This window comes from Acinonyx jubatus, chromosome A1, assembly GCF_027475565.1.
Source record: "Acinonyx jubatus isolate Ajub_Pintada_27869175 chromosome A1, VMU_Ajub_asm_v1.0, whole genome shotgun sequence".
NCBI classification, from domain to species: domain Eukaryota; kingdom Metazoa; phylum Chordata; class Mammalia; order Carnivora; family Felidae; genus Acinonyx; species Acinonyx jubatus.
This window is the reverse complement of record NC_069380.1, coordinates 121,197,174-121,221,122: the sequence shown is the minus strand read 5'-3', so window position 1 is coordinate 121,221,122 and position 23,949 is coordinate 121,197,174. Positions and strand designations below refer to the sequence as shown.

The following is a 23,949-nucleotide window of genomic DNA, read 5'->3' as shown; positions in this document are numbered from 1 at the left end:
AATTATCTTCTCTGACTACAACAAAATGAAGGTAGAAATCAACAACAGAAGTAAAACTGGAAAATCCACAAATATGTGGAAATTAAACACCACATTCTTAAACAACAATTGTGTCAAAAACAATCACAAGAAGTAGAAAATACTCCAAGATAAATAAATAAAAACAAACAAACAAACCCAAGATATTAGAACTTAGGGAATGCATTGAAGATAATGCTCAGAGGGTGTTTTATGGCTGTAAATGTCTACATTAGAGAAGAAGAAGTAGCCCACATCAGTAACCTAACTTCATTCTCTTATGAATTAGAAAAAGAAAAGCAAAATAAACCCAAATCTGGCAGAATGAAATAATAAAGATGAGAGCAAAGACAAATGAAATAGAGAGTAAACATAATGGCATCAAAAGTCATTTCTTTGAAAAGATTAACAAGATTGGCAAATGTTTAGCCATACATAAAAAAGATGCAAATAACTGAGCTCTAGAAGAACACAAATTACCTACCTTGACTTCAGAAAAAATAAAATATCTCACAGACCTGTAACAAGTAAATGGTAACCTACAAGTAAGAATCCGAAATGCAAACTTTCTAACAAACAAAAGCCCAGAATCTGATGTCTTCAGCAGTAAATTCTACTGAATGTTTAAAGAAGAAATAACACCAATCTTTCTCAAACTCTTCTGAAAAGACAGAAGAGGGAACACTAACTCATTCTATGAGCCCAGCTTTACCCCAATAGTAAAACAGCTAAAGACATCAAAAGTAAAGAAAATTATAGGACAATTTTCATTATGAATATAGATGCAAGAATCTTCAACAATATACTAGCAATTGGAATCCAACAGCATATTGAAAGATTATACACGATGAGCAAGTGGGATTTATCCCAGGAGTGTGAGAATGGTTCACCATAAGACAACCAGCCAACATAACACATCACATTAATAGAACTAGGAAAAGACAAATGCACAAGATTATCTCATTTGACCCAGAAGAGGCATTTGACAAAATCCGAAGCCCTTCAAGAGAAAAACATTAAAAAACTAGGAGTTGAAGTATACTTCTTCAACAAGCTAAATGACATTTACAAAAAACTCACAGCTAACACAGTTCTCAATGGTAAAAGATGAAAGTATTTCCCACTAAGATCAGAAAAAAGACAAAGATGCCTGCTCTTACCATTGCTATTCAATAATGTCCTAGAATTTCTAGCCAGAGCAGTTAGGAAAGAAAAGGAAAGAAGGCATCCAAAATGCAAAGGCAGGAGTAAAGCTATCCTTATTTGCAGATGACATGGTCTTAGAAGGAGGAAGTCCCATAAAACCCACAAGGAAGCTGTAAAGCTGATAAATGAATTCAGTAAAATTGCAGTAAACAAATCAACACAGAATAATTGGTTGTGTTTCTATACACCGGTAATTAACAATCCAAAAAGGAAGTTAATAATTCAATTTCCATAGTGTTCAAAAGAATAAAATACTTAGGAATAAGTATAACCAAGGTGAAAACTTTGTACTCTCAAAAGTACAAAACATTGCTGAAAGAAATTAAAGAAAAAACAAATGGGGTTTAGGTAACAAAAACTTACGGAAATAAATGGTGGTGGCTGTACAACATCACGGATGTACTTAATGCCACTGAATTGTACACTTAAAAATGGTTAAAGTGGGAAATTTGATGTTATACATATTTTACCCCAATAAAAATTTAAAAACAAAATGAAGGGGCACCTGGGTGGCTCAGTCTGTTAAGGACCTAACTCTTGATTTTAGCTGAGGTCACGATCTCAAGGTTTGTGACTTCAAGCCCTGTGTTGGGCTCTGTGCAGACCACGCAGAGCCTGCTTGGGATTCTCTCTCCCCCTCTCTCTCTGCCCCTCCCCAGATCACACTCCCTCTTTCTCTCTCTCAAAATAAATAAACGTTAAAACAAAACAAAAAGACCAAGAGGATGTACACTTCTCTGATTAGAGATGGAAGGGCCTGTTTTTGTTATAGGCAAAGCCACTTCTTGGTAAATGATTTTGAGGTTGATGTGAAGCCTGGAAGAAAGAGGAAACAGTTTCCTTCTTTTGCATGGTTTTAGAAAATGCTAAGCTCTGTACTGTGGGTAAGTGGCTTATAGCCTTTCCCATCAGGACAGAGGCTTCCAGGGGCTGGGTGTGGGATAAGAGGTGGCTAGGGCTAGGATAAGAGGTGGCTCTGGGAAGAATGTCTGGTGGGGTAGCAAGACCTTGTAACTCTAAGAACAGCAGTGCCTAATTTTCACTGTCCAGTTATAAAGTTTTCTTTCCTTCCAGTATCCTGATGCTCTTATTTATTGAATCTATGCTGTATTAATACTCTTTTAAGGCATTACCATGAAGACACTGGTGGGTAAGACCGGGTCTTCTCCCACAAGAAGAATTCATTTTAGTGGGATAGAAAAAGAAACACAAACACATAAATACTTATAAATTATGTTAATGTCATGAAGTAATTAGAAATAGGGGCTGAGAAAGAGAGCAGTTGTGAAGGACCTTATCTTCAGAAACCCCCTATGTGAAGAGCTGAGAGTAGAACATTGAAGGAAAAGGGAAGAGCAAGGGTCCTAAAGAAGGACAAAACCAGTAGTTACTGAGGGTCAGATACCTATAGGATCTTTGTGGTTAGAGGGTTTTGAGCGAAGACAAGAATGACATAGTACAAGGATGGATGGAAAGGTAGACATACCGGGTAGAACGTGTGAGGCACGGTCAAAGGTTATTCACAAACTGCTGCCATCACTGAAACTTTAGAATACTTGTAATAGATATGTTCTCTTGGTCTTGGCTACATTGGCGGCCTGTTCACAGAGAAGCCTGTATAGGCAAGCTCTACAGGTGCATAGGCAGGAGCAAGTCTGGAGAAGCTAGTTGGTTACGATGTGAAGAACAGATCATTAGGAGGAAGGTGTGGCGAAGCAACAAGTAAGATGAATCTGTGACAGAGCTGAACATTCCTTGGAGGGCTGCAGAAAATATTTACAGGTGGGCGTTTGGCAAGAGGCCCATTCTGTGAACAGAAAGGATGTGGACTTTGGTAGATTGGCTGTTACAGGATATAGTGGCCCTGGAGGACTGGAGACATTAAGGACACTGAGAATATTTATTTGTTTGCAGAGCTACCTTCGAGGACAGGGATGTCATTGAATGCAGGGATTCTGTCTCATTCATATAATCTTCAGTGCAATGGGCCTGGCAGATAATATATACTCAGCAAAAGCAGCCTAAATGAATGGATGGATGAAAGGATGGATGACCATTAGCTGAGTGGTGGGTAGGCAGGGGGAAGAATGGATGGGTATATGGATAGATGGATGACCATTAGATGCAAAGGGAATGTTTACTACTTCACCATCATTATAATACACAGAACCACATTTGAGTCTCAAATTCTCCTGAGTCCCTGCAAGTGACTGCATTGAAATCTGAGCTCCAACTAACAGAGAATAATATAGTCACAAAACAATTTTAACACAGCCTGAAATCCAGCCATAGCATCCATAAGAATTCAATTTTTTCTGTGAATAGACACTTTTCACTTCTGCTTGGCCGGATATAATGAAATTTTGCTTGTGACAAAGAACAGGCACCACCTCTAAGGTTGGAGGGGGGCCCCAAACAGCCACGTGTGTACTTTAGAACCAGCCCCTTGCCTGTAATTTTAGGAGGAGTCACCTCATTGAGGCTTGGCCAATTGGAGGCTCCCCAGGAAATTGTAAAATTTGAAATGAGAGTTTGAAGAGGTCAATGACCGAATACAGTTAATGACAGAGCTAGAGAATCTGCAGTGAAACATTGCTGCTTGGCTTGGGTCCCCACAGCTGCCCCTGCCTGCCATTTCAGAAGGCCCAGGGCTCAGTGACTCTGTGCATTCACAAAGCAGAAACGGGGCGTGTTGAGGGGACCTCCCACCAGAAGCTCTCCCAGAAACCATGGCCATCAGGAAGAGTCCCATGACTCTGAGTCTGGCAGGGACCTGCTTACCTGAGAGGATTCACATTTCCTCATCTCCTTCTCCTTCTTTGCCAGGCGCTTCTTTTTCTTGTGAAGAGGTTTGGACTCCAAAATCATTTCTTCAAGTTCAAAGGTGGGGTCGCAATTCAGCCTGCCTTTCTGCAAGAAAGACAAGTTGGCTCACTCCTTTGATTCCGTATCATTCTACAAATACACCAGGACAAATGGCAAGAATAACACCTAGTTTTGATGGAGCAGTCCAAGAATAAGGAGCTGTGATTCCTCCTTGGTTTCAGATAATTTATTGCCAGCATTGTTTTTCATACTCTTTTTTGATTTTCTATTTTGTATATTTTCTAAACTCCCCATGAGCCCTCAGTGAGTGAGAAAGGAGATCAAATAATAGTTATCTTCCTAAAGTTTGAGCTTGTAAATTAGGTTTCTCAAAGTGTGTTCTAATGATCACATAGATCAGAATCACCTGAGTTGTTTGCCCAACTTCTCATTTCCCCAGCCAGACCTCCAGAGTCATCGTTTCTGAACATGAGGCTGAGGAAAGTACATTTTTAACAACCTCCCCAGGTGATTCAGATTGAGAATAAAGTCAGAGAATCATTTGTAGAACCCCTCCTGAGGCAGCGTCAATGGCTAATTGCTGTGGTGTGGTGTGTAGGAGGAAGAACGGAAGCAACAGGAGATGAGTCTAGATCTCCATGGTGTCATGCGTCCATCAGCCAAGGTACACCTGCCCCTACCAGATTCTGCAACGTGGCCAATTGAGATCTAGACCTACCCTCTTGTTCCATGAGGTAGCAACTCCTTGCCCCAGAACTCCACCACACTGCCCACTCGTGTCACCCACCTTGCACCTTCAGCCGACCCACCCATCCATGCCTCTATTTGCACATCAAAGATCACACCCCCACAAGCCCACAGCCTGCGCCTCCCTTGGGCTGAACAGAAAACTCTGAACTGTCTCAACTGTCCCCTTTAGTTCATTATCCTGCTGATCTACCTGATACTGAATGTGTAGAATTAGACTAGAAGAGGGAAGCTAGAGGCCTCATGTGGGCCCTGTGGCCGAAGCTTCTGGACTGCAGCTTTACCAGCAGTCTGCAAAAGGCCACAGATGTCCCTCAGCCAGGTAGTCATCCAGTGGGAATTATTTTCCTCTGGCTATTAGTGCTTACAAGTATGGCTCTGTGGCAGAGAACCACCTAAGGAAGAGGGGTGAATGGTAAAAATAAATCCAACATTTTCAATGCTGTGTCTCACAGAACTCCATGGACACAAATTTCTATATCTTTGAAATCAGAGAAAACACTGTTTCCTCAACGAGAAAATTCCTGGGAATGACTATTTGGAGGACTAGAGCTTCCTTCCAGTAGAAGCATGCCACAAAAAATGGTTAGGAGCTGGGACTCCAGACACAGATAGACCTGGGTTAGAATCCCACTTGGCCACTTGCTAGCCACGTGAACTTTGGTGGCCCATTTACCATCTTCTCATCTGTAAGACAGGAGTGGGGCTGTCTTCGGACACTGGTGAGGTTATCTAATGAGACTCTGTGTGTAACTGAATGAGAGTTGTGACGGGTTGGTTAGGATTGACTCACATTAGGAATAAAACCTGGAATAAGCCTCTTCTGCAAAACTGCATCCCAGTTCATGTCATTCATATATGGGAAGTTCTGAACGTCGGACAAGTGAGAAAATCGTTGGTCTGGATTCAGCTCAAGTAGCTGCCAATGGAATACAAATATCAAGATCATCATGAAAGTCAAAGTGGGGCAAAAAATCATACAAATTCCTTCTAAAAAAGGTTTCATGTGTAGAACTGAAGGAAACAAGGCAGCGTCCCCCTTCCTTCAGCCTATAAACAAATAGTATAGGTAATACATACATAAATAATGCGATAATGCATGAATAGAATAAGCTGTAAGTTGGTTTTTGCAGTATGGTGAGTGAAAATAGACTGTCCTACTGAGTCAATCATACCTTTGATTCCTGACTCCCCTACTTTATTTATTTACTTAAAAAAAATTTTTTTACATTTATTTATTTTTGAGAAACAGAGACAAAGCACAAGCGGGGGAGGGGCAGAGAGAGAGGGAGACACAGAATCTGAAGCAGGCTCCAAGCTGTCAGCACAGAGCCCGACGTGGGGCTCGAACCCACAAACTGTGAGATCATGACCTGAGCCCAAGTCGGGAGCTCAACCGACTGAGCCACCCAGGTGCCCCTGACTCCCCTACTTTATTAACTATGGTCAAGTTTGTCCTCTCAATCTTCATTTAGTATATATTGAAGGGGATAACTGTCTATTTCATAAGGTTGTAGCTAGGATTAAATGAGCCATGTACACAAAGTACTGAAGAGAAGGTCTGTTCTTATTAGGTGGTGAATGCTCATGCATTTCTATAAATGAAATTCATTTCCTGCTAAAAGTTTTAGCTGTTCATATTGCTAATGCATCATCAAATAATTAATAATTATTAATAATTAGTAGCAATTATTCTTGCTATTAATATTATAGCAGCTGTTAATATTAATACTTAATAAAAATACACTGGGTGTGATAAAGATGCAACCAAGGTTACTGTTTACAATTTTGGGTTTTACTAACAGGGATTAAAGATTTTCCCCTCACATAACCACTTAGAGCCAGTATCACATCAGTCCTGTGGCCCAAATGGGAAATGTCAGTTCTCCTTGAGAACATTCCTGGAGACTATAGCTGTGGATCATCGGGGTGTAATTGTGGGGTGAGGAGGGCTCTCTTGGAACTGAGGAAAATCTGATTATGGAAAATGCCCCCACTATTCTTGACATTATCAATATCCCTATTCCAAAACAGGGAAGTTGACCCCAAAGACAAGAAGTACAAGTATGAATCTTCGGCCCTCAAAGCTCTTGTCCTTAACTGGCCATGACTTGTGTAATTTTCCCTCTTTGAAGAAAACCAAGCGCATCCTCTGGGGCTCCTCATTCTTTGTTCCATATAATCATTCAATACATACGACTCAGCTGCTGCTACAATTGCTACTAATCTTTTCCGTGAACATGGAAAATCTGACGGACACTACGGACCTCATTTATTCAAGTACCAGATTTTCCCACCTGTCAGACTCTGTGCTAGACGCCGAGGATAACATGGTGAAGAAGCCTGACATGCTGCCTCCTCATGTGGCTTAGAGGACAATAATCATTAACCCAAGAATCACACACATGCAATGCATAGTTTCAAATTAAAAACAATGATATGAAGGAAAGACATTGCTATGTGAGCTTAAAACAGAGGAAAGCTGCTTGAGGAAGTGATATTTAAGCTGAAGTCTAAAGCTGTGCTTCTCAAACTGTATAGAAGGGCCAATTATTTCTGTTTGTTTTAATTTCCAATCCAGTGAGATCCATACATGGTCTTACTGTGCATGGCTAATATGCAGAGTTACACCATGCACAACTTGTGACTTGTGTTACACCCTGTTCAACGAGATGAGTCCACTGACCATGTACTCAGAGGCATCAGCAGTATCAAACTGATACAACAATCTCTAAAGGCTTCTCTCAATTTCTGGACTTCCTGTGGACCAGTAGGAAGCAATGCATGAGCTTGAACCAGTCAATGAATCCCAGTGAGTAGCACTGATTTCTATAAAGGAGGGAGCTGGTAGTGCTGGGGATGGGAGCACTGTTCCAGGCAGAGGGACTAGCAAATGCAAAGGTCTGGTGGTGAGAAATTGACAGATGCTGGTGAGGAGGGGGAGGAAAAGGAGAAGAGAAAAAGAAGGCTGAAGCAGTTTATGTGTAGTCAAAAGGGGAATAAAAGTCCAAAATAAGGCTTGAGTGGCTTAAAGGCTTTAGAACCTTTATACCATACCAACGATTCTGATCTTTTTTCTGAGAACAATGAGAAGACAATTTTGCTTTGAACAAATCGTTATGGGGCAGCGGGGAGAACAGACTGGAGTATGCAAAAGTGTACAGGACAAACCAGTTATAAGGCAGGACGTGATGGCAGTAGGACTGGGGGGATAGCAGTAGAGATAAAGAGAAGTGACAGATTCAAGAGGTATTTACGAAATCAGATTACAGAACTTAGCGATGAATTGGAAACGGGGGAGATGAGATGGACCATTTCTCGTTTCTGGCTTCCATAACTGGATGGATGCAGAGGCCAGTCACCGAGAAAGGGAACATCACACAAAGTCCAGGAGACAGAGGTCAGGGACTTCATCTTGGACATAGTTGAGTTTGAGATGGCTGAGCAAGAGGACACCTGTGTTGCCTTCATGAAACCATGTGTTTGAAAGCTGTTCGGTGCAAAGCCCACTCTAGAAATGTACATTGTCATGACCGCCTCCAGGATTGCAGACTAACTTCCCTCCAACCAGAAAGCATGCTTCTTTTTACCACTTGCTTTTGTCATGCTGTCCTCCTTCTTACCTTCTTAAGTAGTGACACCATTTCCTGTGACCAGGCAGAAGGGTAAGTCACAATAGCCGTCTCAAACATGTGCGCGACTTCCTTGCTGGACGCACCGGAGCGAATATGGTATGGTCTCTTGGGGGAGAGAAGCAGTAAGAGTCTTCATTTTTATAGGGAAAGAAAAAATGTTGCTTTGCAAATGTTTCTGAGCTAAATTTTCAAGGACTAAAATCTCAGTATCATTTTCTAATCCCTTCCAGCTGATTGTTGTTTTCATATGCAAATGTGATCTGTTGCCAGCTCTCTTAAAAAAAAAAAAACGACACCAGAAATCTATAGTTTCTTGTGAAATCTCAGAATTTTTAAAAGTAGCTAAGTCCATTGGGCCAAATGAAACATTTCTATACGCTAAATCCACCTCTGAGATACCAATTTGGGACTGTTTTGTAAGGTAACTTATACAAGTATTTACATAAAACATGGGACAAGTGTTCAGTAAATGGAACTTAAAAAAATGTCCCTTACATGTTGATTATAAGGAGATCCAGCATTTTATTCTGCATCTCCTTGCACTTGTTTGAATCAATAATAAGTTCAAGATAGAATGTTACCCACAGAGCTTCATCCTCCATCCATAATGCTATAAGCTGCTAGTTCCATGGAGAGGGGTAGGGAATTTTATGATAAGGCAAAGTGCTTTCACTTCTGAGAGAACCAAGTTCTTCTATAGATTTAACTTGGGGGAAAAGAAATCAACAGTGGCTCTGTCATATTTTTCACAGCTGTCCACTAGAGGGCAGGCTTTACCTATATTAATTTCTCTATTTCATAAACTAGATTTGTGGGATTTTATCTTTTATGCGAACTGTGAGCTACTTAGGGCCAGAGATTATCCCATACTCATATGTGTGTCCATTGGACCTAACAGGTGCTCATTACATGTTTGTTGAATGGACAAAATTGCCATATTAGATTAACCAACAATGGGACAGTTAATATGGACATGTATATTTATCAAGTGCCTGGCCCTTTCAAGATACTTAATAAGTGATTGTGGGCCTATGAAACAAATTGGAAGAAATAGAAGTTTATTTTTTTCCTGTTATGAATCAGTATTTAAAGGTAATGTAATGGGGAGGGGGTGCCTAGGTGACTCAGTCAGTTGAGCATCCGACCCTTGATTTCGGCTTAGGTCATGATCCCAGGGTTGTAGGAGCGAGCCCCACACTGGGCTCCGCACAGAGCCATGGAGCCTGCTTAAGAAATATTCTGTCTCTCTTTCCCCCTGTCTGCCCCTCCCCTTGCTCGTGTGCTCTTTCTTTCTCTCAAAAAAAAAAAAAAAAAAAAAGTAACATAATTATAGATGGCTAACAGACACATGAAAAGAGACTCCATATCACTCATGATCAGGGAAACACAAATCAAAACTGCAATGAGATATACCTTCACACCAGTTAAAATGGCTAAAATTAACAATACAGGAAACAACAGGTGTTGGCAAGGATGCAGAGAAAGGGGAACCCTCTTACACTTTTGCTGGGAGTGGAAACTGGGGCAGCCACTCTGGAAAACAGTATGGAGGTTCCTCAAAAAGTTAAAAATAGGACTGCCCTATGACTCAGCAATAGCACTATTAGGCATTTACCCAAAAGATACAAAAATACTAATTGGGAGGGATACATTCACCCACATATTTATAGCAGCATTATCAACAATAGCCAAATTATGGAAACAGCCCAAATGTCCACAGACTGATGAATGGCTAAAGAAGTAGTGTATACACACACACACACACACACACACACACACACACACACACACACACACACCCACACACAGGAATATTACTCAGCCATCAAAAAGAATGAAATCATGCCATTTGCAAAGATTTGGATGGAGCCAGAGAGTATCATGCTAAGTGAAATAAGTCAGAGAAAGACAAATACCATATGATTTCATTCATGTGGAATTTAAGAAACAAAACAAATGAAGATAATGGGTAAAAAAAGAATGGCAACCCCAGCAACAAACTCTCAACTACAGAGAACAAATTGGTGGAGGACAGGTGGGTGGGGAGATGGGTTAAATACGTGATGGATATTAAGGAGTGCACTTGTGATGAGCACTGGGTGTTGTATACAAGTGGTGATTCACTAAATTCTATACCCGAAGCTAATATTATGCCGTATGTTAACTAACTGGAATTTAAATAAAAACTTGGCAGAAAAAAAAGGTAATGTAATTCAGTGTTTGAGCTTTGAAGGCAAAAAGGAATTGAGTGCTAAATTAAGGCACTCGATTGGAGTTTCAATTCCTTCGTCTGTAAGATGAAGCTCCTTTATCTGTAAAATAAACCTCCACGTGAGATTGTTGGAAAAACTGAATCACGTAACATGGGTAAAATTCTCCACAAAGCAGCTAACACATTTCACACACAATGCAGGAGAGAGATTTTCATCACTCTTGAACATGGGGTAACAAGGGTGGATACCAACGTCAATGGTGAGCAGCAAGGTGAGTCATGGATAGAGGTGATGTTGAAGAAAGGCTTAACTCTGCACATGGTATATCAACGTCAAGTTACTTGGGGAACCACAGACTGCTAGGAGTTGACCTCTAAAAAGGAGACTGGCCACACTTTATTTCTTTTATCCAAGGTCTAAACATACACAGTCGTATGTATTTTCTTCCCACAAGACTGAATAAAGGACTATAGGTAATTCATTTGTCTTGGTAACAATATAGTGGAAATAACCCATGGAACTCAATCTCAGAAAAGAAATGCTAGGTACCTGGTCACCATACTCAATGCTTATTGGCTGTTTGCTAGCCAAGGGCAATGTGGGTCACTACGTGTGACTCATTCCATGTACACCATTAAGAGCTGGGACACGTTTGGCACACTTCAGCTTCCAGGATTCTATGCATGCACACATACATCTTTTATTTTTTCTAATTTTCTTCATTTCTGCTTCTAAACTTACAGTTTCTCAGACAGCTAGAAACATAACATGATTCAATAAATGAATACATTAACTGATGAACGCCACAGGCAACTAACTGGTTTAAGTGGGCTTTTTTTCCATTTACTTTAGAAGGCCATGTGACTGAAGCTAGTATTAAAAAACATCCTCATGGTCTGTCCACTTATTAAAAATAGTCAATCATCATCTTTGCCTAAAAAATAACTTATTTTTCTAGTTCAAAAATTTAAAATCCATGTTAATTCATCAGCTACCAGAATTGTATATTTATTCATTTTCCAAATATTTATTGAATGCTCATGATGTTCCAGCACCTCTGTTGGGCACTGGGGATTCAATGAAGAATAAGACACATTATTTCTACATTGGTGAAGCCTATAGTCTATTTACAAAACCTGTAAATATTTATATCGACTGAACACCCCTAAATCAATGGAACATATACTATAAAGTAATACAGTATGCAATGACAGGATATATGAAATAATTCTTTGGCAGCATATAAAAGCAAGAATATGAAGAATGCATAAGGTGGCAAAGGTAAAACATTAGATGGGAGAAAATGAGGTGTGATTATAGTCACATTTCAGGAGTACAAAAGCAATAGAGTTAGTTGCAGCTAAGGATGTACAATTAGTGTAAAACTGTGTGTGTACCCATCAGAACCTAACAAGGATAACACAAAGGCAGAAAAGGCAGACCAAGCAGGTTAATAGTTAAGAGACCCACCCATTCACCAAGACTGCAATGAAGTTCAGAAACCACGGAGATGTCAAGCATATCTTTGAGGCATGTATCTTTCTGTAAACAAGAATTTGTAAATGTAGACGAAATCATTGTTTAGCACCCTTCCTCTGTGGCTTAGTTGTGTTGATAGTTGCAATTAAATGTGATTAGCTGCATTTTGAAACATAATTACCTGTAGCCTACATGGCGATTCTTTCTGAGAATGTGGCAAGATTGATATGTAGTGGCTTATTCCCCCATTCATTCAATACACACCTGTTATGTATCTATCTAAAGTTAAATACTGGGAATAATACTAAACTGTATAAGGTACATGTTTCACCTTTCATGAATTTGTAATCTAATAATATAGAAAAGATAAAAACATAAAAATTGATAGGCCTTGAAAAACTCACCAGAGCAATACTTGACAGAGTGGATTTAAATTCAACAATCTAATAGTAACTTTCCTTCAACTTTCCAAAACAAAAGAAAGGAAGGAAGAAAGAAAGAAAGAAAGAAAGAAAGAAAGAAAGAAAGAAAGAAAGAAAGAAAAGAAAAGAGAAGAAAAGAGAAGAAAAGTGAATCTGACAGTGTTAATACAGCACATCACAGGGAAGTACCACAGAGGTAATATGATATGGGAGGGAGGGAAAAAATATTCTCTTGGCAAAATTCTCTCTAGGCATTTTCCTAGTTTAAGGAAAGTCTTCTTTAAAAGGAAACACTCTCATTTTCCACTGAACTCAGAACCCAGGGGCCTGATGACAGAGAGGAACCAACAAGACAGGGCATGAATTGTGTTGTGTTAATAATTCACACTTGCCTTAGGGAAGCATGTCTATGTTAGAGTCCTGTACTGTCACACCAAATGATTTTCTTTAAACAAACAAATATACTTACACAAGCTATTTAGTGAGGTGCACTGATTTCCCCTCCCTGGCAGTTTATAATATCCATATTATTTCATTTTATCTGCGTTTAATACTAACTCACATGCTTGGCTCCATATGTGGGAGAGTGAATGTGCAGAAGTCCGAAGCATCACATGGCATAATGCTTTCACCCTGAAAACAAACTGCTTGAGTTTAGCAAAAAAAAAAAAAAAAAAAAAAAAAAAAAATCCATTCTTCCATTCTAAAAAGGAAACTTGACGGAAGAGGAACCAAAGAAAACTGCGATTCTCTCATACCCGGCCTCTGAGGAGCTCATATGCCGTCACTCCCAGGGACCACCAGTCAACAGCAAAGGCATAGCCCGTTTCTCTTCTGGAGTTGAACATCTCAGGTGCTGAAAACATAGAGAAGTCAGGTCAGTTTTATTCCCTGATCCATTAACGGATCCCTTTTCCCAACATGTTCCTCCTAAGGCACATTACCAGGGTAAATAAAGGAATAAACACTGTTTGGATGTTTATCATCCACTGCTCAATTGCTCACAGCAGGCAAAAATGTCTAATTTCCTAGTCTCAGTAGACTAATTCATCAACCCACATACGGGCAAGCACAGACCTTGATGGGCAAATTCTGCTCTCGTTTATATCATATACCTATTAAAAATTGGATCCCATAAGGCCTCAAATGTTCAGATGATGCTAAAATTCAAACGGCCGAGAAGATGGTATTTGTTGTCTTGATTTGGAAGGTTGGTACTAAAGGATCTTTATTTGTATTACTTCTGCAAACGCACTTAGAATTTGGTGCACCATACGTCGGATTACCTCTGCATCTCAGAGTCGTTACAAGACACAAGGACGGCATTTACAGCCTGCTATTACAGGTGATGAGGGAGCAGGAGAGAGGGGGCCGACATTCTGGACGATGTAAGATTTTTCATTAGGTGTGAAACTCACACTTAGTAACATGGTTGTTTGAAAGGACTCTTTCAACAACAAAGCAAAGCTACAGTCAATTTTGCCCCCCATTGGTGACCCCCTAGTTATGCATTCTCCCATCCAAGTACTAACCAGGCCAGACCCTGCTTAGCTTCCGAGATCAGACGAGATCGGGCGCATTCAGGGTGGTATGGCCGTAGACTAGTTAGTTATGCATTCTTTAAGCGCTTTGACACACTGTGGACCTTCTGCATACTCTTCCAGGAACACACCTAACCCGTGAGGGATGAGGCACAAAGCAAGAGTGGCTTGCTCACCGCTACATTTCTAGTGTCATATTGAACGTGGCATGCAGAGTCACTCAACAAAACGTGTTGAAAAAATAATGACGAGTCAAGTAAACAAGCAATGGTGGCAATTACTAGCTCTGGAGCCATGCTGTCTGGGTTCAAAACCTGCCTTTACCACTTGTTCTGACCTTGAACGAGTCAGCTGCCTGAACTTGAGAAATCCTCATCAGCAAGGTCAGAATAATAAGCAGGAGATCTTTCTAGAGGTGAGAGATTAAATGAGATGCCAAAATCTCAGTTCAGTGCCTGGCACCTAGAAAGTGCTCCAAACATCAGTGCCCGTTCTGGAGAGGCAAACGTTCATAGGAATGGGGATTTTACTTGTCAAAAGCTATACACAGCTGACCCGAGCCTCTGGTAGTAAGGTGTTGCCTCTGGACAAAGGAAACCGGTGTGACATGGGGCCTGCACCGGGGCTGACCTACCCAGGTACTCAAGTCCCAAGCCAAATCCTGTGGACAGAATGTTGACGTCACGAGGCCCAGGACTGGCCCTAATGGGAAGAGCCTGTGGTAGCAGAACTAGGCAGACCTCATTCCCTCGTACATTCATCTCCCACGCGTGAATGCATCCTTCCTGCAAGTCCTAGGTCTCCATGCAGTTCAGGAGACAATGACCCTGACCCCACAGTCTGCCCCCCCCGCCCCCGCCCCCGGATGGAATGGGCTTTATTTTCCCTTTCCCTTATCAGTACCTCATAGTTGTCATGTCAGATACTCCCCTGGGTGACAAGCCACAGGCATCTCACAGAAGTAGCAGAGAACGCTGAGGGATAAATAGGCCATTGTGCTAAGAGAATACCTAACATCTGGGTGTTTTCAACTTGGGAGTGTTACAAACAACGCTGCCATGAACATTCCTACACGTGTAAGACTCCTTGAAGTCCACACATCTGTAGGGTACATTCCTGCAGGGGGAGATGCTGGGGATAGGACGCGCATCTTCACATATTTAACCCGGTGGTAGTACCAATTAACACCGTGACCAGCAGTGTATGAGAGGGTTTTTGTTTTGTTTTGTTTTGTTTTGTTTTTCTCAGCGTCCTTACCCACACTTGGTGTTAGCTGACTTTTTGAATTCTGCTAGTCTACTAAGTGCGTACTGATCTTTCATTGTGGTTTAAATTGGCAACGTCCTGACTACTAACAAGCCTGAACACATTTTAATGTGTCTATTTGCTATCTGGATTTCCATTATTTGGTTTTCAGGTTTTAGAACACCTAGATATTAGATTCTTGGTCAAGAAATAAAGAAGAAGCAAGGGCCCAAAACCTAATCCATAAATGTAATGCAATAGAAATAATGAGTGAAACTTACAAAAGATAGTCTAAATTTCATCTACCAAAAAAATCTGTGAATAATAAAGGTTTTCTGAAAACAAAGACATAGACCTGCATCTCATGTATTCAATATTATTATAAAGCTACAATTAAGATTTGAAAACCACATAATGTAGACACTAGTATATAAGGATATTTAGTTCATGATGAACATACTATAAATCAATATGAAAGGGTCTTATTTGATATGTTGTCTCAAAACAATTATTTAACGTAATGATCTAACAAAAACCAAAGTCAGATCCTTATGACACATCTTTAGTCAGGATTATGTGTAACTGGAATAAGGAAAAATATAAGTGAATAAGTGAAAATATATAAATATATATAAATATATAATATATATTTATATATATATAAATATATATAAATATATAAATATAAAGTGAATATAAGTGAATAAGTGAAAATATAACAATAATAAAAATATTAGGTAATCATATCCAAAATCTGGAGGTAAGAAGGTCCCACTAAGAATAGCATCAAAGGTAAAAACTATAAAAAAGACCAATGGTATGATGATATTAGAAAATAGTTCTTTATATGAAAAATGTCATAAGAATAATAGTAAATGGAAAATTAGGATATCATATTTATAACACATAGGATACCCTGTAATATTCTGAACATATAAGGGGCTAGAATTTTTATATAATTAATAAAATATTATTTTATATAATTAATAAGAAATATCAGGATAGGATAAACATATTAACACCCTAATAGAAAATGAGCAAAGAGCATGCACAGACAATTTATAGAATAAGTCAGAGAAGTGTAGTATCAGTATCATAATGAGGGATCATTTTAAATCATCTTTTCAGGAAGATTAAAGATATTCATTGTTCAGCCCTGCTGAAAATGCAGGGAAGTGAATATCCTCAGACACTTCCAGAATGAATGAACAGAAATCAGTGTAAATTTGCAGGAGGAAACACATTAACACGTAAATAAATATCCAGTGACCAGGAATTCTTTGGTAATTTATCATAAAGATAAACTACAGGACCTATTTCTGCTAATAGGAGTTTTATTACAAATTTACTTGTATTTTTTAAATTTAAATTTTAGTTAGCATACAGTGCAATATTGGTTTTAGGTTTACATTCAACACCAAGTGCTTATCACAACAAGTGTCTTCATTAATGCCCATCCACCATCTAGCCCCTCCCTCACCCACCTCCCTCCATTAATCCTCAGTTTGTTCTGTATCTTTAAGAGTCACTTCTGGTTTGTTTCCCTCTCTCTCCTCCTGCCTCCATTCCCATATGTTCATCTGTTTTGTTTCTTAAATTCCACATATGAGTGAAAGAATATGTATTTGTCTTTTTCTGACTGACTCATTTCACTTAGCATAATACCCTCTAGCTCCATCCATGTCATTGCAAATTGCAAGATTTCATTCTTTTTGATGGCTAAGTAATATTCCATTGTATATGTATACCACATCTTCTTTATCCATCTATCAGTTGATGGACATCTGGGCTCTCTCAAATAGTTTGGGCTCTCTCCATAGCTTGGCTATTATTGATAATGTTGACAATGTACCCTTTTGAATCTGTAGTTTTGTATCCTTTGTGTAAATACCTAATAGTGCAATTGCTGAATCATAGGGTAGTTCTATTTTTAACTTTTTTGAGGAACCTCCATAATGTTTTCCAGAGTGGCTGCACCAGTTTGCATTCCCACCAACAGTACAAGAGGGTTCCCCTTTCTCTACATCCTTGCCAACACCTATTGTCTCTTGTGTTGTTAATTTTAGCCATTCTGACAGGTGTGAGGTGGTATCTCATTGTGGTTTTAATTTGTATTTCCTTGATAATGATGGTGTTGAGCATTTTTTCATGTGTCTGTTAGCCATCTGGATGCCTTCTTTGGAAAAGTGTCTATTCATGTCTTCTGCCCATTTCTTACCTGGGTTGTTTGTGTTTTGGGTGTTGAGTTTGAGAAATTCTTTATAGATTTTGGATACTAACCCTTTATCAGATGAATGAAACTGGACCACTTTCTTACACCATACACCAAATCATGAAAATAAATTCAAGTGGATGGAAGACCTACATGTGAGACAGGAAACCACCAAAATCCTAGAGAAGAACACAGACAGCAACCTCTTTGACCTCGGCTGGAGCAACTTACTAGGCATGTTGCTGAAGGCAAGGGAAACAAAAGCAAACATGAACTATTGTGACTTTATCAAGATAAAAAGCTTCTGCACAGTGAAGGAACAAATCAACAAAACTATGGAATGAGAGAAGATATTTACAAACGACATATCTGATAAAGGGTCAGTATTCATATTTCAAAATAAAAAACAACCCAACATTCAATAACGAGGAATTGGTTAAATATGATGCAGCTCTCTAATTCTGAAGCACATGATCATTAAAAATGATAGTTATATATACACGGGCATGGGAGAATAAGCAGTATCATTCGTGAAGACCAGGTTCTGGAGTTGGAGAGAAACAAGTTGCATTTCTGGCTGAGGCAGGTTTATAGAATGGAGGCAGAGAGGTTGCACAGCATAGTAGAGTTGAGACTCTGAGCCTTACAGTTGTATCCCTAACTCCACCTTGAGAAAGCGCTTAATTTCTCAGCTTGCATGTTTCAAGTGGAAACAACCAGAGTATTGACCTCATGGAAGTTTTAGTTTAAACAATGTAATACACGCACTTGGAACAGTGCTTGGTACATAGGAAGACCTCAGTTAATGTCAGATATTGTATCTTAATCATCCTCACCATCATTATCACCATCAGTGCCATGGCTCAAGATTTGTTAGACATGGGTTTAGCTTCATTAACTTTATTACTTCCTGTGTGATACATTCTTGTCACTTTCTCTCCTGGCCTGATTTTTTTTTTTTAATCTGTGGAATCAGAATAATAGTAAGCCTATTTCACAGGGTTGCTTTGAGAATGTAATGGTACAATAAATGTTAAAACCTTAGCAAAGTGCTTGGGCCATCATAAATGCCCATTTTGTCTATTGCTATCACATTATAAAGTGAAAATTTAGGGTACAAAATTCAGTATGATCCAACTTTTAATAAAGAAAAACGTGTGTGTGTGTGTGTGTGTACACAGATAAAAAGGTCTGGAAGGAAAGCATAAATATCTACAAGTAGATGGATTAATTTAACTGCCTTTTGCTTATCAGCATTTTACACATTTGCCATAGTGAATTTGCTTTGTTTTTAACTGGAAAGAGAAGAATGTTTTAATTGGTTAAGCTGTAAGTGATCTGGGTTATATTCACACAGAGGTAGGAGTGAGGGTGAGTAAGGAGGGAAGGGAACAAGAAGCTAAAAGATTCTGAAGGGAAGGTGGTTCAGAACTGTCTGACTGTTCATCCTCGCCTTTCCAGAGCCAGGAAACTGCTGTATACAGTAATGTGCCCAGCATCTCTTCTTAGTAGATGTCATATATTCCTATAATCATCAGTATTTCATCCTAGTTTTCTTTCTTTCTCCTTATAATATTTTTTCTTTCTATAACTGCAGATTAGTACTATAAATGGGTACAATGCACTATAAAATGAGTACTCGTGTCTGTTACATAGATATTACCAAATTATTTGGAACATAGTTTTCAAAAAGAAAAAGTAGACTTCTACCTATGACACCTCTTAGAAGGACTCTTACCCCAAAATCAAAGGAAGGGCAACCTTTGGATAAAGAGCTAAGGGATGACAGATCCTCATTTTTTTTAAATGTTTTATTCTTTTTTTTATTGTTTATTTTCTTTTTGAGAGAGAGAGAGACAAAGCATGAATGGGGGAGGGCAGAGAGAGGGGGAGACACAGAATCTGAAGCAGGCTTCAGGCTCTGAGCTGTCAGCACAGAACCCGACTCAGGGTTCAAACTCAAGAACCCTGAGATCAGGGATATCTGACTGCAGCTGAAGTTGGACACTTAACCGACTGAGCCACCCAAGCATCCCTAAATATTTTATTTATTCTTGAGACAGAGAGAGATAGAGCATGAGCAGGGAAGAGGCAGAGCAAGAGAGGGGCACAGAATCCCAAGCAGGCTCCAGGCTCTGAGCTGTCAGCACAGAGCCAGCTGTGGGGCTCGAATTCACAAGGTGTGAGATCATGACCTGAGCTGAAGTCAGATGCTTAACTGACTGAGCCACCCAGGCGCCCCAACAGATTCTCATTTTTAATGATACAGGAAACACTTCTACGAGTCTGGCTTCCCTAAATTGACTTACAACCTTTTAAGGACCACAATTTCTAAAAATAATTTCTCCCTTTAACTCTCTCTCTCAGGGAGAAGCTTGACTTTCTAAAGTCAGACAGAGCTTACTTTAAGTGTAGGCTTTTTTTTTTTTTAATGATTAGCCATGTGATATTGGGCAAATTACTTAGCTTCTTATTTCCTCATTGTAAAATGGTGATAATTATAGTCTGCCTCATAGAGTCATCAAGAAAAAATAAATGAGTAAATGAATGTTAAACGTTTAACACATTGTCTGGCCCATAGAAAGCTTTCAATAAATATTAGTAATTGTTAATTATAAGGGTGAAGGTGGAGAGGCGTAGAGAACCTTGAATGCATTCCAATTTCTTAGCTCTGGGTTATAAAAGGACTCGAAATGCCAAATTTGAGGAGAATTAAATTATACGGATATTGTATTTAAAATCACTGGGGAGAGAAATGAAGGGTAGCCTCCCTTTACTCCTCTCACCATGGAAACCAGGCCTAGAAAACCCAGATGCACATTCTGATTTGGCTCCAAGAAAATAGCCCTTAATATGGAAACCCAGGAAACCTGCAGAATAAATTCATCAGACCAGCAGGCTCAGATATTCCCTTTTATCATCTGAGTACTGTGGGTTTTAAGCAGAAAATAGGCTGAATTATATGTGTCCGTTATTTTAGAAGTGACAAAGGAGATTTATTCCCCCCGCTGGTAATAGGAAGCCAGGACATTTCTAGTTGTTCAAATATCATCTAAAAGAAGACTCATTTTTTCCCATAGAGGATTTCTTTCTCTTGGAAAGTGAGGTGGCCCTGCATGTGGGGGTTTTCTTTTCCTCTCTCTAGTTACATGAGGAAGAGAATGAGATATTAAAAGAAGTGGCTTTGCTCTTACCCTTGATTTCAAGTTCAGATTTTTTGCTCATAAATTACTCTGACCATATCGAGTCAGTACAGTTCGTTCTACCTCCTAATTCCACTGGTTTAACCAGTGGCATCATCTGTTCTAAGCATCTCAACTAATTAGGGTTAGAAGCATAAATAGTGTTTATCCTTTTATCAGTTGCCAAGAACTATGCAGTGTCTATCTTCCCATTTTTGTTGGGTAGGGGGCTCCCTCAAAGATAGTGCAGTCTGTGGCTTGAAACATTTAAATTCTGTTTGCTTATTAAAACATCTACTTCAGATACTTTAAAATGCCGTCCTACGAATTTAAAGACTAATGTCGTATCTGATCCAGAGCCTCCCCATGTCACGCAGCTGGATTCAGCCATCCTGATGTGGAGACAGCCAATCTGTCTCTCATATCCCTTCTCCCTTTTCCCAGAAAGTACCATTTATTTTAGGACATGGAAGAAGGATACTGGAGGCACAGCAATCCTAACACAAATGCTCTGCCTCTGCCCCAGGGTGATCTCTCGTTAGTTGCTTCTAGTAGCCGACCTGGCTCACGATCCGTGACAGAGCTTCTCAAGTCTGGCTACACGGCAGTATTACCTGAAGAGCTTTTGAATGACCCTACCCTTGGGCGTCACCTCCAAGATTCTGGTATAGTTGAGCACTACTAGAACTGGTGGTGTTTCTAGTAAGCCACGCTGACAGGAACCTCCCTCCCTCCAGTCTACTGGATCCCATCCTGTGGCTAATCCATATCCCTCACCCCAACACACACTCACACACTGCTATCTATCTGTCTCCTGATGTTATGGTCCCCAGGAAGACTGAGCTGCAAACTTATCAACCCTCCAGGGATAGCTCAGGCTCCATTAGTACCAGGAGCAGTCAGCAAGTGCAGTGATGAACCAGACATTGACTAAGACTGGAAAACCAGGTCACTATTCTCACAGCTGCACACAGACGTTACAGACAATTCTCTTGAGGTCTGACTCACCTGTCTTGGGAATAGTGGGAAGAAGGGAAAAGCCCCTCTTGCTGAACACTTTTGGGGAAAGGGCCATAGTTCTGTCTTTACATCTCTGGGGGTGGAGGGGAGAGACAGGGCTAATTCAGCCAGATTGGTGTCTACACACAGATGCCATCTCCAACAACAGCACTTACAATGTGCAGTAATTTGTGAGAGTTAACATAATTAAATGTGAGACCTTGTTGACAATTTCGGCACCTAACCTTAGCCTTTTAGTCTCCCTCTGGGTGTATTTTGAATCTTCAGGAAAAATCCAGTTCTCCATCTTTCAAAAGGAGAACTCATGGGTTTGTCGTGGTGTTACAACTAAAAGCAAAATAGCAAGTGGGAGGCACTGTGTGAACTTTACAGCCCTATGTATGTAATGTAGGGATATGCAAATGACGGGTAGAGTAATACTTACGTCACTTATTACCATCTGATTTGTTACTGCATTTAACTTCTATTTGATTCTATTTGTTGAAACTCTTCTCACTAGAAAGTAAGCTCTATGAGCTGGAGATCTTGTGTGTTTTGCTCACTGCAGAGTCACCTGTACCTGATACCCTGCTAAGCACATAGAGGCAATTAGTAGACATTTATTCAATCCACTACTATTCTTTGTTAGGAAGTGGGTAGAAGCTGTCCCACATAACTCATAAAACGGTCTTTCGAAGTGTCATCACTGGCCCTCCCGAATCAAGATCAGATTGGGTGCTTGCTAAATGGAAAATCCTGAGGCTCATCTCCGACCTGGGAAATCAGAAGCTTCCCCGGTAAAATAAGAGGGTTACTTGGCATTTCCAGCTGCAAATGCCTACGGATTATTGGACCCGGACTAAATGTCTACCAAATTTAAAACAAAAGCCTTGCTCTTTAACCCCGCCACTCGTGAAGCCCATACCCATGTAAGGCTTGGTGCCCGCCACGGTGGTGAGCCGCGTCTCCCTGGGCAGCATCGCCGCGATGTTGAAGTCTGTGATGTGCACGTGCCCTGGCGAGACAAAAGCACCACACAGAACATTAAGTCCCATTCAACTCAGTGCCGCAACCACGCTTCTCCCTGAGAGCCTCTGGAAGCTTGGTCTGTCAGTTCTTGCACGCCTTTTGCCATTGGGTACAGGTAGCAGTGGCACAATTATTCTGTCCTCAAGACCAGCAGGGTCTTCAACCAGCAACTCTCCGGCGGCCAGAACACATATGCCAAACTGAGGATCTGATGGTAGTCTGCAGCTCAATCTCTCTACCCTAGGTGTTTAAGAGCTCACACTCTGGTAGTTCCACTTACAACGTTTTGTTGGCAACGTTTTAAGTTGGTATCACCTGAGAGCATCAAGAGGGAGGCAGCCAAAAGCTATTCTAAGTATCGAATTTCCAAGCATTTTCCAAGTGTCTCCTATGGGATTTTTTTTTTCCAGAGCTAAATATCGTTACTATAAAGCTGACACGAACATGGACACATATATTTATTTATTTATTTATTTATTTATGCCAAGAAAGAGTCCTTTTTCCTCCTCATTTTTCTGAAATATTATTAGCATTTTAGTGTGATAGTTTAGGTTGTCCTCTCTCCGCTCCCAACAAAATGTTTGGGGGCGAAGGCAGGGGCAAAAAAAGTCAAGTTTTATTCATAAAGAGGCTGTATAATGAGCCCTAGGCTGGGAGCCAAGACACCTGATTTCTGCCCTGAACTCTGCCCTTAATACATGATAGACTTCCCAGTCCCTTCCCTATGCTGAACTCGAGTTTCTTTTTGAAAAACAAGAGAAGATAAAAAAAGAAAAGAAAAGAAAAGAAAAAAAAGAAAAGAGTGGACTAATCATCTCTAGAGTCTCTCCCAGCTCTGACACTCATGGCCACAGAGTGGGAGTCTAACACTTCATCCCTGCCATCAGCACACTCTGCAGAGAGTGTTAGGGTCCCTGCATTTCCAGCTGCAAGGAGGAAGAGGGCAGTAGCAGAAGCTCAGGCCAATAAGCCCGTTATGTTAGCTGTTGGCACAAAATTCATATGCTTTTGGAGGACCTTGAAGTGTTGGCATTTCCATTTACATGCTCTGTGGTTGTGATGTGACATGGCTGTAATCGGAGGAGATGTCATCTGCTCCTGTTTCCACGACTCACGGTCCACACTCCCCACTGCCGAACTTCTCGATCTGCTCCTTCATAGCACCAGCCTCTGCTAAAGACAAATCTCACTGCCT

At 40.2% G+C, this 23,949-nt stretch overlaps 1 protein-coding gene across 7 annotated transcripts in view; it reads right to left on the bottom strand.

Annotated features, from left to right (window-relative positions):
* STK32A (serine/threonine kinase 32A) overlaps nucleotides 1–23,949 on the bottom strand; it is a 142,806-nt gene that overhangs the window by 24,719 nt on the left and 94,138 nt on the right. For 6 of the 7 annotated variants that reach the window (XM_053222795.1, XM_053222799.1, XM_053222816.1 and 3 more), the window contains exons 7-11: nucleotides 22,651–22,740; nucleotides 13,305–13,402; nucleotides 8,421–8,537; nucleotides 5,591–5,716; nucleotides 4,006–4,134 (exon numbers count right to left, since the gene is read on the bottom strand). In XM_053222795.1, the coding sequence (XP_053078770.1) occupies nucleotides 4,006–4,134; nucleotides 5,591–5,716; nucleotides 8,421–8,537; nucleotides 13,305–13,402; nucleotides 22,651–22,740 (560 nt within the window). The remainder of the gene's footprint in view (nucleotides 1–4,005; nucleotides 4,135–5,590; nucleotides 5,717–8,420; nucleotides 8,538–13,304; nucleotides 13,403–22,650; nucleotides 22,741–23,949) is intronic. The other variant, XM_053222822.1, reaches the window with a different exon arrangement.